The sequence below is a fragment of the Aulonocara sp. 'chitande type north' Nkhata Bay genome, linkage group LG18 (assembly GCF_057382095.1).
Source record: "Aulonocara sp. 'chitande type north' Nkhata Bay isolate Kocher_YH1m ecotype deep benthic linkage group LG18, A_spYH_male_GT1.1, whole genome shotgun sequence".
Taxonomy (NCBI): domain Eukaryota; kingdom Metazoa; phylum Chordata; class Actinopteri; order Cichliformes; family Cichlidae; genus Aulonocara; species Aulonocara sp. 'chitande type north' Nkhata Bay.
The window spans coordinates 29,413,514-29,427,479 of record NC_141361.1 but is presented as its reverse complement, the minus strand read 5'-3'; the positions used below and the strand labels follow the sequence as shown (position 1 = coordinate 29,427,479).

Sequence of the window (13,966 nt, the reverse complement as noted above, 5' to 3'; positions counted from 1 at the left end):
ACACACCCTTTGGCTTTTCCTTTCACTGGAAAGTGAGAACTGGTAGGAGACACACTGTTTCATGGCAGCCGGTGTGGTTGTTTATTTCCTGCTGTTACTATTTATAATATTTCCGCTTAAAATAACCAGAAATTATGTGATATCAGTTTTGTAGTGATAAAAAATTCCCAATCATGCAAGAGCTCTGCAAAGCTGTTGTATGTCTTGGTGATGCTTTCATTTGCATGCTGATGTCAGTGTTGCTCACAATGCCCTTGTTAGGCCTTCAGCTGGATTTTTGATGGACGTAGCTTTGGAACCTTCAGAATTCATTAGTCAAAACAAGATTTTTACAGACTTACTAATGCTCTGATTTATTGTTCAATTTATTATTTAGGTGAGTATTTTCACACACAGATCGGTTCTGGCACACAGTTGTTCTCCAGCCAAACAGCATTACAATAAATGAGCACTTGTCTGATTACCTGAAACAGCCTCCTGGTGCCACCCTCCCAAAACTCTCTCTGTCTTTGAATATAAGGCTGTAGTAAAGTAAAGGGGAACAGAACATGGAAAGATGGCTTCCTTAATTGTAAATAAAGCTACTGTATAAGACATTAAATAGAAAATGTGAACAAAAGCTTTGTGTTAATTATTTACAATTGAGATTGTGTGTCCCAAAGTGCCCTCGCCCACATGACTTTGTCATGACTTTTCCCACCTGTGCCATCCTGTTTAACAAATCCCACATCAAATCATCAAATCATACATCAGAGGAAGATTCCCAGAATAGTGTTCTCCGTCTTCTGGGGCCTTGCATATCTTTATGCAATTTAGTGCAAATCCATTTGGTATGTAGTTGCAGTCATGGTAAAAAGAGAATGAATCCTCCATGATTTCAGAATTTTTACATACAGTGTATGCAGAAAGTATTCACAGCGCTTCACTTGTTCCAGATTCTGTGGTGTTACAGCCTTAATCCAAAATTCTTTTTCATCTCAAAATTACACACAAGTTTAATGAAGAAGAAAAATATAACATGCAGATAAGTATTCATAACTTGTGCCATGACAGTCAAACTTGAACTCAGGTGCACTGATCTGAGAGCAGTTTCCACTGAGATCTGGTGAAGAGTACAGAAAAATGTCTGCTGCAATGAAGTTCTCAATGAGCACAGTGGCCTCTATCATCTGTTAATGGAGGAAGTTAGGAGTCACCAGGTCTCTTCCTAGAGCTGGCCGTTGGGCCAGTCTGAGTGATTGGAGAGAAGGACCTTCGTCAGGGAAGTGACCAAGAACTTGATGGTCTCTCTGACAGAGCTCCAGCATTGTTCTCTGGAGAGAGGAACACCTTCCAGAAGGTCGACGAAGGACGACCATGGTACAGTGGCCAGACAGAAGTCACTGCTCAGTAAAAGGCACATAACAGTCCACCCGAGGTTGTCAAAAGGCACCTGAAGGACTCTCAAACCATGAGAAACAAAATAACCGGTCTAATAAAACAAAGATCAAACTCTTTGACCTTAATGAAAACAAATCTGAAGCAATGTGTAAAAAACTGTCCTTAGTTTTTTACACATTGCTTCAGTGGCTTATAGAGACACTTTTAGCAGAAATAACATGACTCTCACATCATGATGAAGGAAATTTGGCCCACTTCTCGGCTTCAGTTTGCAGAATTTTACAGGATTTGGTTTATACACAGCTCTCCAAGCATTTCAGTCAGATTGAGGTCTGGTCTTTGACTATAGCCATTGCAGCACCTTGATTGTTTTCTCTTTCAGCCAGTCTCTTGTAGACTTGCTGTTGTGCTTGAGATCTTTGTCATGTTTCATGATCCAATTTCAGCCAAGCTTTAGCTCTTGTGCAGATGGTGGTGGTGGTCAGAGACCAGTGTCTGGCAGCCTTGCCTCTGTCAGTGCGCCCCAGGGTGGCTGTGGCTACAATGTAGCTTGTCATCACCAGTGTGTGAATGGGTGGATGACTGAATGTGTAAAGCGCTTTGAGGTCCTTAGGGACTTGTAAAGCGCTATACAAATACAGGCCATTTACCATTTAGAGAGTCTGAGATGGAGCTCTTGGGTTTTTTTGACATTTCTCTGACCTTGGTGTGAATCTGCTGTGAGGTTCCTGGGTAGATTAACAGCTGTCTGTTTTCACATGTAAATACTCTGCTCACTGTAGAATTAGGGACTTTAGATTGTTTGGAAGTGGCTTTATAATCCTTCCGAGGTTGCTTCTCTGGGATCTTTGCTACCGTCTTTCTTCATTGGCACTGTGTTAACATACACCTGAATGCTCCCGATCAACTAATTGCCAAAACATCTTTCATAGAGGTGCTCACACTTTCTGATGATTCATTAATAAAGTTCCGTCATAGTGCACTCATAAACAGATTTATATTTCTTTTAGTTTCCCTGCTGCCCATCATAATTTCAACCTAATGACTCTGGTGTATCTTTATAATTACCATCACTGACTGGGTTAAATATTCAAGGTGTTAACTGACAGCTTAAGTCTGTATCAGTATTAAATGAACCTCACAGGCTGCTTGCGAGGAGTTATGTTTCAGCTTGTGTGTTAAAGCCAGCAGTTTACATAGCAATTATCTGCAGTAACCAACTCCCACTTTAATTTTGAGCAATTGTTGCTTTCATGGCAGCAAATGAGGATTCTGATTGTCATCATATTTCACCCTGACGTCACGTTTAGGTTTTGCACAAGATGCTGTTGGACTGCTTGATAGCACAAACCTGTACGATGTCTCTTATTTTACTGTGAGCCAACAAAAAGAAACAGAGAATCGGGGTTTATGACAAAAGGTGCTTTTAATTTGCAAGACAACAGCAACGAAAGACGACTGCTGTCAGCATGTTTAGGAAAGTGGCAAAATGACTGCTCTAATGAAACCACTTGTCACTACGATGAGAGAGGTATTAATAATTCATCACATTTCTGACAAATGAGCTATCTGAAAAGCTTTCTGTTTAGCAACATGACTGTACACAGCTTCTGACGTAGCCCAAACCTGATAAACACCAAAGGCTCAAAATCAAAAAAGCTTTCTATCGTCTCTAAAATTCCACAGGCCTTACCTATCAGAACTCAAAAGCCCCAAAATGTTGCTTTTTCTTCCAAAGCATGTGGTGCCACTGGAAGAGTCTGCACATTTAAAGTAAGGCCTTGGTCTCTGGTTTTGATACCAGCAGTGAGTATTCTTCATGTTTTCAGTCTGCACCGTTCATCTACAATCCTTTGAGGGCATTCAATACAGCATGCTGTAATCACATTCACATGCATATGAGCTCTATTCTTTGACTGTTTACTGAATCTTATCTAGGAACAGTGTGCCGGCTATGACAGGCTTCATTTCCAGGAACTAACAAAATCATTTTTATGTGTGTAAATAAAGAGGTCATGTGAATGTCTTTATGCTCTTCTGTTTGTTTTTTTAAGAAAACAAGCATGGATGGTTCTAAAGTGACCTATGATAGAGCGGGGACAGTGCAGAATTGCCCCTTCCACTCGTCCCATGGGACAAGCTTCAGGTCCCTGAATTGGATAAACAGGAGAAGATGGATGGATGATTGGATGGATGATTGGATGGATGGGTGGATGACTCTAGCATGTCCTTAGTTGGGCTACAGATGTGACGTCCTAATGCAGTGAAACTAGTGACCCATTCTATGACTGTGTCACATTGTTGTTAGTCACCTTAATGACAATAATTTTACTATTCATTTTTGATGGACTATCAGTTACTATCCTTTACTTTCTCAAAACTACCACAACCAAACTCCATCGAGTTAAAAACAAGTTAATGGAAGATGCTGGTTGTGGTTGGAAACCCGCTTTCAAACATGACAACAAAGTATGGAGGCACTGGTTTTTGATATGCTAATTTTTGTCTTCATGCTGGAAATAATTAATGGTCATTAATAATTAATGAAGTAACTGCAACCATGCAACATGGGTAATTGCATGCAGCTCTCTTACTTTACTAAAGTCAGAGGAAACACTTTGAAAGCTACAAGCATGCAACACAATTTTAACTGCTGTTAAGTTTGGTCAGAGTTAGATTACAGGCTGGTGAGTCTTGTTTATTGGTCCTTACAGATCCTTTTGTGCAGCTCTGTCACTGTGACTTGTGCAATGTGGAAAATATATATGAGTTTCAAATTGCCTGGATTCACCTGCTACAGTAGTTCTACCAGTTCTTTGCCATCCCTCCAGCTGGCGATGCCCTAAAGGTCAGGTTAGTTAGTTTATGCAAAAAATAAATAAATAATAAAAATCATGAGAGCAGAAGGAAAACATTCAGTACTACGCAAGCTGCTGTATTTTAACTTCTCCATGGATGCAGTTTCTATGGGATCCCCACCTCTGACAAAATCTTCCTGCTAAATAATGACAGCCCCTGACTGCCCCCAATCTGTATGACATAGTCTAAAAGACAAAACAAAAATATAAATACAACTAAAGTACAAGTCTCTCAAAAGTCTACAGTTCTTAAGTGGGATAAAGCTCTTTCTGTCATATCCCGTTTTTACGGTAGCATTGAGAGTTCAGCCACAGTTTAAAAGTACTTTTATTGTTTTCTTCATTTGAATCGACAAATACAGTAAATTGAATCTTTTTTCTTTGTAGGCGTCAACGCCCTCGTGTACTGACGTTCACAGGTGATGTTTCATTGGTTACTCGTTGGCTGTTCAAGGTAAATCCTGTGTGGGAGGGGGTGGGGGAGCAGGAGGAGGAGGAGGAGGAGGGAGACTTCAGGAGCGGAGCAGTTCACGCCGCTCAGAGCGCAAGACCGCACAAAACCAGCCGGTGCACTCTTGCAGTCCTGGGACGGATTCTCATTGTACTGTCACCAATTTTTTTTCTTCCTAAAACTATTTTTTAATGGTTTATATATTTCACTGGATATGTTGGTGGGATTTTCAAATGGCATTTTCCTCCTGTTCTCCTGCGTGTTGCTGGAACCCGTGAGTACACTCCGCTTAAAAACTTGACTTTTCTCATGACCTGATCTTGGGCTCGCTGTCAAGAGTGCCACAGCTGCTTGCCTGATTTAGCAGCGTAAGCTTGACCACGCAGGTCACTGCGATAAGCCAGCAAACGGGTTTAGGGCTGATACGCATGCGGTCCTCCAGAGGTGTGGATGCAGGGCGCACCGCTGTGCCCCCGTGTGCAACTTAATTCCGTTTAGCATGTGTGGATGACGGGACTAATTTGGGTGTTTTTTTAAGGGTTTATTTTTTTTTTCTTTTTAAACCTAAATTTTTGGAACGAAGTTCAAGTTCAGATAGTTCTTCGCTCCAGGTTTCTCTTTTCAGCAGCAAACAAAACGGTGGTCCTTGACTGGGATCGTTATTGAGGGACATTCATTGTCCTTTTATGACCAAGGTTAAGATGTATTACCAGGCGAAACAATGAACTTGGTTTCCCTTCAGGACACCATGGTAACGGCCCCATTTGTCTGCCTCTGCAGCCTCTCTGGTCCTCACCACGATTCTCTTCAAACTGTCTAATGTAGAGAAGCATGTATGAATCATACTGGAATTTAGATAAAATCCCCTACAATAGAACACCTGCACATCATCATCTGTGCAAACTCACAGACTGTTGGGCTCTTTAGCACATGAGTTTGATAATAAGAACGATGATTAGGCTGGTGAAAGTTTCCCTCTTTCCAACTTGCTTAAGGCTGCACTGATTGGTTAATGACAACCTGTTGTCTGGCCATCATCATGGGTGAAGTGATGCTGCAGAGCCTGCAGGTGCAAGATAAATCATAATCTAAATGAGGAAGTCATCTTCTGTATGGAGAGAAACTGGAGTCCTATGGGCTCATTTCATGGCTAACAATAGCCACAGAATACCGACTGATTAATGCGATAGAGAGGAGACTCATATATCCAAGTAAGAGCAGTAAATCTTCTGCTCCTGCAGATGGTCTGTATACGTCCCAATGGTAAATCCTCATATTTCACACCGAATCACTTCATAATTCCCAGTACATCATGAGGAATGAGGGATATAATGGAACGGGTCATCTCACGCGTCAAAGTTAAAGATTCACTTTTTGAAGTTCATGAAAAAAAACTTTGCAACAACATTTCCTTTAAAGATTAACGATTTGTCAAATGGTGCCGAAGTTTTTTTTGCATGCACCTGCACCCTGTCAGTGCTGCTAACACTTTTTAAAAGGCGACCACTGGCCAAAGAGAAGTATGTAAAATACATGCCAATACTCTCTTCACAGGTGTTTGCAGTGGCCACACAGATGTGCGACATGATGAATGAAATCGATAAGGAGAGGATCATATGCGAGGCTCAGATTGAAAACAGAACAACAGGTATGTCAGATGCTTCGTATGTGTTTACTACGAGCTACTTATTCTGTCTCATCTTAATTCACTAATGATACAAGTGAGCTCTGATTGAAGTGACACAGTGAACTCCAAAGACAACAAAAGCTGTCCAAGGCTCCCGTCTGGCTTTAGATTTACACCTTGCATGATTGAACACTGTTTTCCACCTAATGTCAGCCCCTTGTCACATATGCAGATTCAGTTACAGAGAAAACTGATCCCGTTTTTCATTTAAAAGAAATGCTATTAACAAATGCTTTTACAGTGCAACAGTGAAGCTCACCTGATCTGTAGTTTTTTTATGCTTTTGTTTTTTTGCAGCACATTATACACAGTGTGTACATGAAGATAGTTGTGTTTCATAGAGCCTCTGTGAGTGACTGAAACACTGTTGGAGGCATTATGGGACTCTGTTTCCAAGCAATGCAAAAGTAATTAAACTCTCATTATGTTTTTAATTTAAATTTGCAATAGGTTTAAATGTTGTCAGATCCTCAGGGTAATCGTGCAAATGTACCCTGGTAAGGAGATTTTTCATTGCGACAAACTGTTGAGCAGGTGCGCTGTGAAAGTGGCGTGAGCCGATTGTGCATCCCGGGAGGATACACACTGTGGAAAGACACGGAGATCTGTTGAATTCAAATAACAGCGTGTAACGAAGGGCACAGAGCTTTTTTATTAGTCATCGTGACAGCATGTTAACTCAGGTCATCTGCTGTTATGGGCCCAGCATGGCTGTAATGCCAGCTGACCTAAACTCACACGTATTGGCTGCCATGGGAACGCCAGTGCTCCGCCTTCACCTTAAACAGGCTGCTGTTTCCCACTTGAGGGGATTCATGTGTGAAACACTGAGCAAAATGTGAGCAAAATTAAGTTTCTCTCTATCTTTGGGCATGTGAGTTTAGGTAACATGCTTGTTTTTGGTCCCTCTCCTTCTTTGTCTCTCTCTAGGTTGCAGTAGGATCTGGGACAAAATCACCTGCTGGCCCAGTGCTGATGTGGGAGAGGTGGTAACCATCCTTTGCCCCAAATTTCTCTTCTTTCACTCCGAGGATGATCGCGAACGTAAGAATCAAGCTTGCAATATACGTTGCATATAGGTGTGTGTTTTAAAGAGAGTTAGAAGAGAAAAAGCACATTAGTTAATTTTACTCTTAGAAGGTTACAGTAATAAGTTAGTATTTAGTTATTTGACTAGAAAAAGTGAAAGCACATGGTAGAATCCATACATTTGTGGTGGAAAGTCACTGACACCTATTGGTAAATACATAGAGAAATTATAGAAGGTCTCAAAATGCCCATTTTTGCAAAGGTATCAGCATCAGCACTAAATTAAAGGGCAGTTTCTTTATACTTGCTTCACCTCCCCATCAAGCTTCATGGATGAGTAATCTTGCAGACAGACAGACGGACAACACTGAACATGCACCTCAGTGATTTCTTAAATATATCTGTGACTTAAAAAATATTTACAAGCAGAGTTAAAGCTGCTCTAAGTCATCTTTTGATATAAACAACAAATCTAATATCAAGTCATAAAAGTAAAAACGTTACCTGTAGCAAATGAATGCACAGATTTATCATCCATTCAGTCCCCAGTAGCAGAACGTAGAAACAGTCCGAGGAAATTTCCCCCAGAATTGCAGGAGACCAAAATCAAGCTCAGAGGACAGAAAATATTGGTTTTACTTTCGTCATGCAGACGGAAACAGAACTCAGTATCTGCAGAATGCAATGGTTTGCTATCATTCGCTAACTTTGTGTATAACGTAGTAATATGTCAATGATCTTTATTGCAGTGGTTGATGTTACAGGGCCACAAACCTGTTGACCAATTTTGAATTTCAAAGCCTTTATGTTTTGTATTTCTGGCTGTTGTCAGAGTAGCCTCAGGCTAAAGAATAATTTGCCTTCATCTCATCCAGTTTACTCTTAATGTTCTTGATTGTAATTTAGAATCTCCAACTAAACTACCATGTTTTGGGGCTGTGGGAGGAAGCCAGAAAGTATCCTTGCAGGTACACACAGAAAGGCCCCAAGAGGCTAGTGGCTTTTAACTTTTGACCTCCTTTCTGTGAGAGAACAGTGCTTTCCACCCCACCACCATGGCACTATTGTTGTAACCAAGGTGTGCATATGAGAATCTCAGAAAGCACAAATTGCCGCTCTGGAAAGCAGATGGGCTAAAGCAGGAGAAGACCCGGTGCCACTTCTGTCAGCTAAGAACAGGAAACTGAGACTACACTTTGCACAGGCTTGAAAAAAATTGGACAACAGAAGATTGGAAAAATGTTGCCTGGTCTGATAAAGCTTTGATTTTTGCTGCAGCATTCAGATGGCAGGGTCAGAATTTGGTGAAGACAACATGCAAGTCAACAGTTCAGGCTGGCGATGGTACAGTGGGATGGAGGACATTTTCTTGGCTCGTCACAAAGCTCAGATCATTTCAAACTGGTTTCTTGAACATGACAGTGAATTCACTGTATTAAAATGCCCTCCACCATTACTACATGTCAATCAATAGTAGGTAATGTAGGTGAACAGAAGATTCATGTCATGCACGAGCAGCTATGGTGTCAATATGGACCAAAATCACTGAGGAATGTTCCCAGCATCTTGTTCAGCTTGTGCCACTGACAATTAAAGCAGTTCTGAAGGGAAAAGGGGGTCCGGCCTGGTACTAGCAAGGTGTATCTAATAAAGTGGCCTGTGAATAGTCACCTAGTTGCTAAGATGCTTTAAAGTCTCTAAAAAATAACAAATCTATCTGAGAATTTTAATGTAGTTTGGCAAACATGCCACATTCAAGATAATAAAAACAATTTCAGTCTTAAAAAGCCTATAAATAGTACATCACATGATTACTAAGCCTTGTAATGCCATTTTTCTTTTTTATGTCTGTATCCATGAGTCTGAGATTAACCTGAAATTAAATGTGTATTCATGGAAACATGAGTTAAGCATGGGATATTAAAATGAATCAGAGAGATGCTGGCGTGCTGCTCATCTCGATCCCTCCTTAACTTCCATTTTGTTTTTATTGTTCCAAATATCCCTGCTATTGAGCCTGTGCCAGTATCATCACGCTCCATATCTGAGACCAGAAATGGAAATTATGGAGTGTCCTAGTGGCTCATACTCATGATGCTATTTTGGCCCTACAATCTCTTATCTTTTCTACCACCACATCTTGAATATCATAAATAATACAATAAAATTCAAAACAGTAGCAGGAAACAAGATAACAACTTCCCATGTAGACGCCATACACTCATTAAAGAGCCACACTGGTTATTTGTTCTTTATTTGGTGAAAGCCTAACAGGGAAGTTGTGCTAATTATCTGTAAAGGAAAACACTATCCTGGGAATTTTCTGGCTGAATTGCACCATGTCTGTACAGTAGTTCCTGGGAATGTACCCCTTCGAGTTTCCTCAACATCTCCATTTGTCAATAATCGCCACGTAGCGTCTCCTCAGTTAATCACGAAGTAAGAGTTGATGGAGATGTTTATTTGTAGTTGACTGGCAAAGGGGCTTTAATTTAAAATTGGAGCCTTGAGAAATGTATCAGGTACAAACAGCCATAGCTGTAAAATCCCAGGTGTGGCTCTTTATAAAGCTATGCTAATCATAAAAAAAGAAGAAGTTTGCAGTGGCTAAATTTACCACGCTTTGTGTAATATTTATTGGCGGTGACAACAAAGCTGCATGTTTGAGCTGTTTGTTTTCAAAAATAATATTTTCTTGATTTATTCGTGTTTGTAAAGTTGTGGTTGGTCCGTTAGCTCAGCTCCTGCTGCTGATAAGACAGTGAAAACATATGAATAAACCTCTCCCTTCTATATTTTGAACATAGTGGCCAAGTTGTAGCACTAAAGGAGACGCTATACACCGATCAGACATAACATTATGACCACCGGTCTAGTATTGTGTTGGTCCCCCTTATGCTGCCAAAACAACCCTGAACCATCGACGTTAGCAACAGATCCTTTAAGTCCTGTAAGTTGTGAGCTGGAGCCTCCATGGATCAGACTTGTTTGTCCAGCGCCTCCCAAAGATGCTAGTTTGGATTGAGATCTGGCCAAGTCAACACCTCAAACATGTTGTGCTCATCAAACCATTCCTGAACCATTTCTGCTTTCAGCCACAGCTATCAGGGGATACAGTTTCCATGAAAGGGTGCACATGGTCTCCAAGAATGGTTTGATAGGTAGTACGTGTCAAAGTAACATCCACATGGATGTCAGGACCCAAAGTTTCCCAGCAGAACATTGCCCAAACCATCATACTGCATCTGCTGGCTTGCCTTCTTCCCATAATTCATCCTGGTTCCAGGTGTTCTCCAGGTAAGCGACACACACGTATCAGTCATCCACGTGATGTAAAAGAAAGTTATTCAGTTAAGGTCACCTTCTTCCATTGCTCCATGGTCCAGTTGTGGTGCTCGCGTGGCCATTGTTGGCAGTTTACAGCCTATACACAACGACTGATGTCTGTGTATTCTGACACCTTTCTATCATAACCAACATAAACTTTTTGGGCAGTCTGAGCTTCCGTAGGTCATCTGTTGTCCCCACGTGCATCAATAACCCTTGGTCATCCATGACCCTGTCGCAGGTTCACCACTGTTTCTTCCTTGGACCACTTGTGAAAGAGACTAACCACCGCAGACCAGGAACACCTCACAAGAGCTGCACTTTTGGAGATGTTCTGACGTTCAGTCGTCTAGCCATCATAATCTGGCCCTTGTCAAACTCACTCAAATCCTTACGATTTGAGGACAAAATGTTCTCTTGCTCCCTAATATATCCCACCTACTAACAGGAGCCACGAAGAATAGATGACCAGTGTTATTCACTTTATGAATGATGATGTCAGTGCTCATAATGTTATGCATGGTCAGTCTACACCAGTAAACATAATATTTGAAAATTCAAATTTGATATCATGTTAGTACTACCCATAATATCCTGACTCCCCTGCTCCGAGTGCACTTCAGTCGTTAATTAAAGATGAATTTGACTAATAGCACTTTTGGATATTTTGTATAGATAGATGTATAGATGTAATAATAATATCATAAAAGTGAATTGTTTTGGTCAACAGGATCAAATAATGAAAATCCAGACTGAACAACACATATGAATCCACCCATGTATTACCCACTTTCATAATGGTACATAGTCTCAGCTCTGTTCTATGTGCACTGCTTGTCTTTGGGAATGTACAGGACACTTTTCAGTACAGCATATTTGCTACGCCCACATTTAACCCCAGAGCCATTATCCGGTTCTATAACCGGATAATGGCGTGCGATGTCTTGCTACCATCTCCGGGTTGAATTGCAGGTTTCCTGAAATGTTGTCCAACAGTCTGGAACAGACGTTGAGGTATGTTTGCTAATATTTGATGGGTGTGCCAAAAGTCTTACCCTGTCAGCAGCTGCATATACTGTAAATATATATATATAACACCTGACATTTAAAAAAGGTGGAGAGCAAAATAAACGAGCTGCCACAGGTGTAGCGCACCTGCACTCGTACTTGTTAATGAAAACACTGCTTGTATCATATACTGAACCTGGAAAGGAGGTCCTATAGCTGTAATCTAGCCAGTACTTGCGGAATATGCAGGGTACATTAGAACATTTTGTACCATCGAGTAAATATCAGCTACATGAACACTCAGTAAGGGGAAGAAAGGTTGTGTGGGAAGCTGTTATGTGGCCCAGATGGGAGATAGTATGATATGAGAGCGGATAGCACTCCAGGGAAAAGACGGGGCAGATGAAGAATCACTGGATCTGTGGGGTTGAAGTCAGAGGAGGCATATTTCACAGACATGTCAGGAGGTTTACAGGATCAACAGCCCCCTCTGTGCAGTGTTGTGCTGCATTGATGTGGACCATATCAATTATGCAGCAAATCACCTTATCAGCACAGGTGTCTGATGGTTAAACCTGGTCTACATTCAGGTCATGAAAGAAGGACTACTGAAGTGATGATGAACGTGCATCACTTTCTGTGCAAGAAAGCAGGAAAAAAAAAGTTTACGTCATTGAACCACTGTGTATTTTTCCTGTTATTTAGTTGTCGAAAGCTCTTTAAGGCCTCGGCAGGTTACAGACACACGATGCATACATTCTTCTTTGTAAGCGTGTTTCACAGAATGTCATGAAGTCTAATTTAACCTCACTCCTGAGAATCGTTGCAAAAGACTGAAGGTATTGACACATCCCGAGCTATTCATTTTATAAGCCTCACACACAAAAACAAGCATTGCGAAACATGGCGCCATAGAGATTCGGGGTCATAAATTTAGTTGAGACAGAGTTGCCATTCTCATGAACTCTTTACCTAGCAGATCTAACACAAACATGCAGCCATTCATCTCTTTTAATAGCGCTCACCCTCTCTACAGGCTGAGAATGACAGAGTGCCCAGCTGTCAACAGGTTCACCTACATGCTGCAATGTGAATTTGACATGAAGTTGATTTATAATAATACTATGGATCAAACATTTGGATATACTTAGATAGGATAAGGCTTTGACTGTACAATACTGGAGGGAAAAGCCAAGAAGTAAAAAGAAAATAAAAATGATTATGGGGTGATGAGCTTGAACACTGAAAATCCTTGCAGTCATGTTTTGGGGAATGATGAAAGCATTCTTCTGGCAATCCCTCAAACAGGCTAAATCCAGTGGTGGCATGGGCTGAAACAGCAGGGGCTCAGCTTCGCCTTTGTGTCTTGTCATGTTGTTTGAGGAAGCTAAGCCTCCATCTTCTCTGCATTACGCTGCTCAGGTATTTGTGAGCGAACCAAATTTTGGTGCCAAATACATTCTAAGACTTTGGCTTGTTGGTCATTTCCCAACTCGGTGCTGATTTGATAGCGGCTGCGGAGTGATACGATTACGCAATGTGTGGAATGTCCTACATGTTGATTTCCACAGCAGCATTCAGGACGTGGATTAATTTGTCACCAGATCACGGAGCTTCCATTCTTTACTGGTAGGAAGGGAGATGAGGAAAGAAGTATGACATAATAAGAGACTGAACAAAAAGCACAGAGCAGTCAATCCATGCTTCAAGATTAGACGCTCATGAAGGGAGGGACATGAGTTTTCAGGTCTAATTAGTTCATGGATCCATTTCTAGCTTTCGTCACACTGTAAAAATCTAAATCCTCTCTGTATCATATGCCACATATTCTGCCTTTCTATTACATATGCAACAAGTGTAGAGGACGTAAATAGGACCCAAAAAGAGGCCTTTTCAATTGTTTTTGCTTTTGTTTTTCCACAAAACTTCGGAAATAGAAACTTTCTGCTGTAATCTGCCTAGCACTGAGGTCTGACCTGTACTGTACAGAGCTCCACTTATCTGTGCAGGGTCCTGCACTCAGCTAAGCAGATTTGCAAAAGTATAGACTTTCTATACTTACGTAGAAGTACAGATACTAGTGTTAAAAATACTCCAGAAAGCCTCTTAAACGTACTCACAGTAAGAAAGTGAAAAGTAGCTCCTTGAAGAACATTTCTACCACTTATTTTTGTGCAACACTATCTGAACCTTGTGCTCTATCATTGTAAAAATAAAATAATATTA

The 13,966-nt window shown here is 41.0% G+C and overlaps 1 protein-coding gene across 1 annotated transcript in view; it reads left to right on the top strand.

Annotated features, from left to right (window-relative positions):
- The first annotated feature begins 4,756 nt into the window (after positions 1–4,756).
- Positions 4,757–13,966, top strand: part of LOC147308939 (vasoactive intestinal polypeptide receptor-like) — a 26,592-nt gene continuing 17,382 nt past the window's right edge. Inside the window, exons 1-3 of the mRNA XM_086270800.1 lie at positions 4,757–4,963; positions 6,244–6,337; positions 7,307–7,420. Coding sequence (XP_086126926.1) covers positions 4,904–4,963; positions 6,244–6,337; positions 7,307–7,420 — 268 coding nt within the window. The 5' untranslated portion in view covers positions 4,757–4,903. The remainder of the gene's footprint in view (positions 4,964–6,243; positions 6,338–7,306; positions 7,421–13,966) is intronic.